Source organism: Trichechus manatus, unplaced genomic scaffold, assembly GCF_000243295.1.
Source record: "Trichechus manatus latirostris isolate Lorelei unplaced genomic scaffold, TriManLat1.0 scaffold00219, whole genome shotgun sequence".
Classification (NCBI taxonomy): Eukaryota; Metazoa; Chordata; class Mammalia; order Sirenia; family Trichechidae; genus Trichechus; species Trichechus manatus.
In genome coordinates, this window is record NW_004444155.1 from 2,122,433 (window position 1) to 2,125,198 (window position 2,766).

Below are 2,766 nucleotides of genomic sequence, written 5' to 3' on the forward strand. Positions count from 1 at the left end.
GTAGAACTGCCCCACAGGGTTTCCAAGCCTGTAATCTCTATGGAAGCAGACTGCCAAATCTTTCTCCCATGGAGTGGCTGGTGGGTTTGAACTGCCAACCTTTCGGTTAGCAGCAGAGTGTTTACACACTGCACCACCAGGGCTCCTACACTGTCCCTCACAACTTCTAAAGCTGTGCTGTGGTAGCCACTCATCTCCAGTGGCTGTATACTCTTCATTCAAATTCATTAATACAGAATAAAATAGAGAATTCAGATCCCGGACCTCACTCTCCACATTCCAAGAGCTCAATAGTGATGTGGGGCTAGTGGCTACCATAGCGGACAGTTCAGATATACAGCATTTCTGTCATCCTAGAAAGTTGTATTGCACAGTGCTGTTCTAGAGTAGGATTTGCTGACACAGAAGGCGCCTGCTCTGGGAATCTGAAGATGAGGAGCAAGGCGAGGAGACAGGTGGAGTGTGGGGTCACTTCTTACTAGCACTGGGAATAGGGGGCTTGTCTCTTAAACAGTCTCAGCCTCAGTCTCCTCATCCGTGACATGGGTGTGTCGATGACCACACCCCTGGCAGAGGTGGATGCCGAGTCAATGAGCTTTGTGAGAATCAGGAGGGTGCTAAGCATGGGGCCAGGCACACAGCGGCTGTCCACTACAGTCAGATCTGGGTCCTTTTGCTTTTCAGAATCTGGGATGTTAACCAGAAGGTCTTCTACCTGAGTAATAACCAACTAGTTGCTGGATACTTGCAAGCAGCAAATGCTAAATTAGAAGGTGAGAGGTTGCCAGGAAAGCTGGTATTGCGGGGCAGCAGGTCACTTTGCCCTGGGGTCTGCAGCGTTGTGGCCTGCCCCACAAACCTTAGATGCAATTTTGATCCTTGTTCAATCCTTGTACTGAGTTTGGAGACTGTGAGGCCTGGCCGCCGGATGGCATATGTGAGCGCAGTCTCAAGAGGACAGTCCAGAGTGCAGTCTAGGTCAGGGCCACAGCTGGGAGAGGCCAGGGACCAGAAGGAAAGATTTACCCTTCCCTTCTTCCTGTGCCTATTAAGCTGCCCAATGCTTAATCTAAACCCCAAACTCTACCCAAAATTAATACACCATATGCCAGTCTGGATTATGTTACCTATTCGTGGATACCACACTCAGTCATGCTCTGGCCCGTGCTCTAAACAAGCTGACTGCAGTTGGACAAGCCTTGCCCATTCCATTCCTCATTGTCCCTTTAATAAAATGAGGGCAGTCAGGTGACGTGATCTGAGGCGCCTGCAGCACTGGCGTTCTAGGATGTTATCCCCTCCCTGCTGGCTGACTTGGTAATAGAGAATGGCATTCTGTCCATCTCCTCACCTTTCCCTACCCCCTTGCTCTCTCTCCCTGCCTGCTTCTAAAAAGAGCAAGACCTACCGTTCCTGCCCTTCTTGTGAAATGAAATGCTCTGAAACAGAGAAGCTGAGAATTTTCTGCCACATGAGGGCATGGAGACCACTGAGGGGAGGAGGTGGCTTCAAAGTCACCCAGGCTTCTGAGGACCAAGCCCCGAGGCTCCACTCATGATTCAAATGATATTTTCCCTGCCCCATAGGCAGCACACCTGTTTACCTGGAGAGCAGGTATCCTAGAAAGTAAGGGAAGGACAGAAATCATGTGCCACAGAATCTAGGAGACAGTACTTGAGGAATAAGTAGATAATGTGCTTGGTTTGATCTTCAGTTTGGATGCAGACCACGAAGATAGGGCCTCGCTGCCCTTCTGATGCTGGGGTTTTACATGGGGAGACAATAAAACAACCCAGGGAGGGTCCAGGCCACCCTCTCTTCACATCTCTGACTCCTCTTCTCTCTACAACCTGACCATCCCCTCTGCACTTCCCAGAGAAGATGAATGTGGAGCTCACTGAGTCTCGTGGTGGTATGTTCCTGGGCATCCATGAAGGGAAACTGTGGCTGGCCTGTGTCAAATCTGGTGATAAGATCACACTCCAGTTGGAGGTAAGGACCTGTTTCAGATATTGGACCACCATAAAAACCCAGTGACTAAAAAGACCACAGTTTAATTTTTCTCATGATTCTGTGGGTGCACTAGGATCACCTGGGCAGTTCTGTTTCACGTGGTAGAGCTGGGATCACTCCTGTGGCTGCATTGATCAGGTTCTCGACTGGGGCTGGGGTGTCCAAAATGCCTTCTAATCCTCCAGGCTCTTTGTCCACACAGCCTCTTATCATTCAGTAGTCAGCCTGAGTCTCTGTATAGCGTGGCAGCATTCCAAAAGAACAAGCCTCCACATGCAAGTGCTTATTAAACCTCTGCATCGCACTTGTAATGTCCTCTGGCCGAAGTCAGTCAAATGCCTAAGTCTAAAGTCAGTAAGAGAGAGGACTGCACAGGGTATGAACACTGAGAAGTTTGCTTCACTGGGGGCCACCAATGTAACAGTTTACCATGGGACCTGAATCCCTGTGGTCTAGGCCCCTACCCCAGGGCCCCCACCAGGAAACCTACATAGGCCTGCACTCTTCTGCCAAACCCAACCTTTCTCTTCTCAAAATTGATTAGTTGGATTCCAATTCAGGGCCCTGTGCTCCTTAATCCCATGCAATATTAGTGGCTGCCCAGCTCTGGGAAAAGATGACTTTGTCTCAGGGGCTTCTTGGACTAGATCCTAACCCAAATCTGAGTGTCCATAATGGTGACACCATCACTTCCCTCCACCAGAGGACAGGACACTCTTTTGGAGGGTGTCAGCCTGCTCTGTGTGAAGGAGG

General features: G+C 49.9%; 1 protein-coding gene across 1 annotated transcript in view; it reads left to right on the plus strand.

Moving 5' to 3' along the window:
- The window catches only part of IL1RN (interleukin 1 receptor antagonist), a 6,182-nt gene that overhangs the window by 2,814 nt on the left and 602 nt on the right, over nucleotides 1-2,766 (plus strand). The window contains 2 exon segments of the mRNA XM_023742824.1: nucleotides 685-773; nucleotides 1,877-2,033. Of these exon segments, the coding sequence (XP_023598592.1) occupies nucleotides 685-773; nucleotides 1,877-2,033 (246 nt within the window).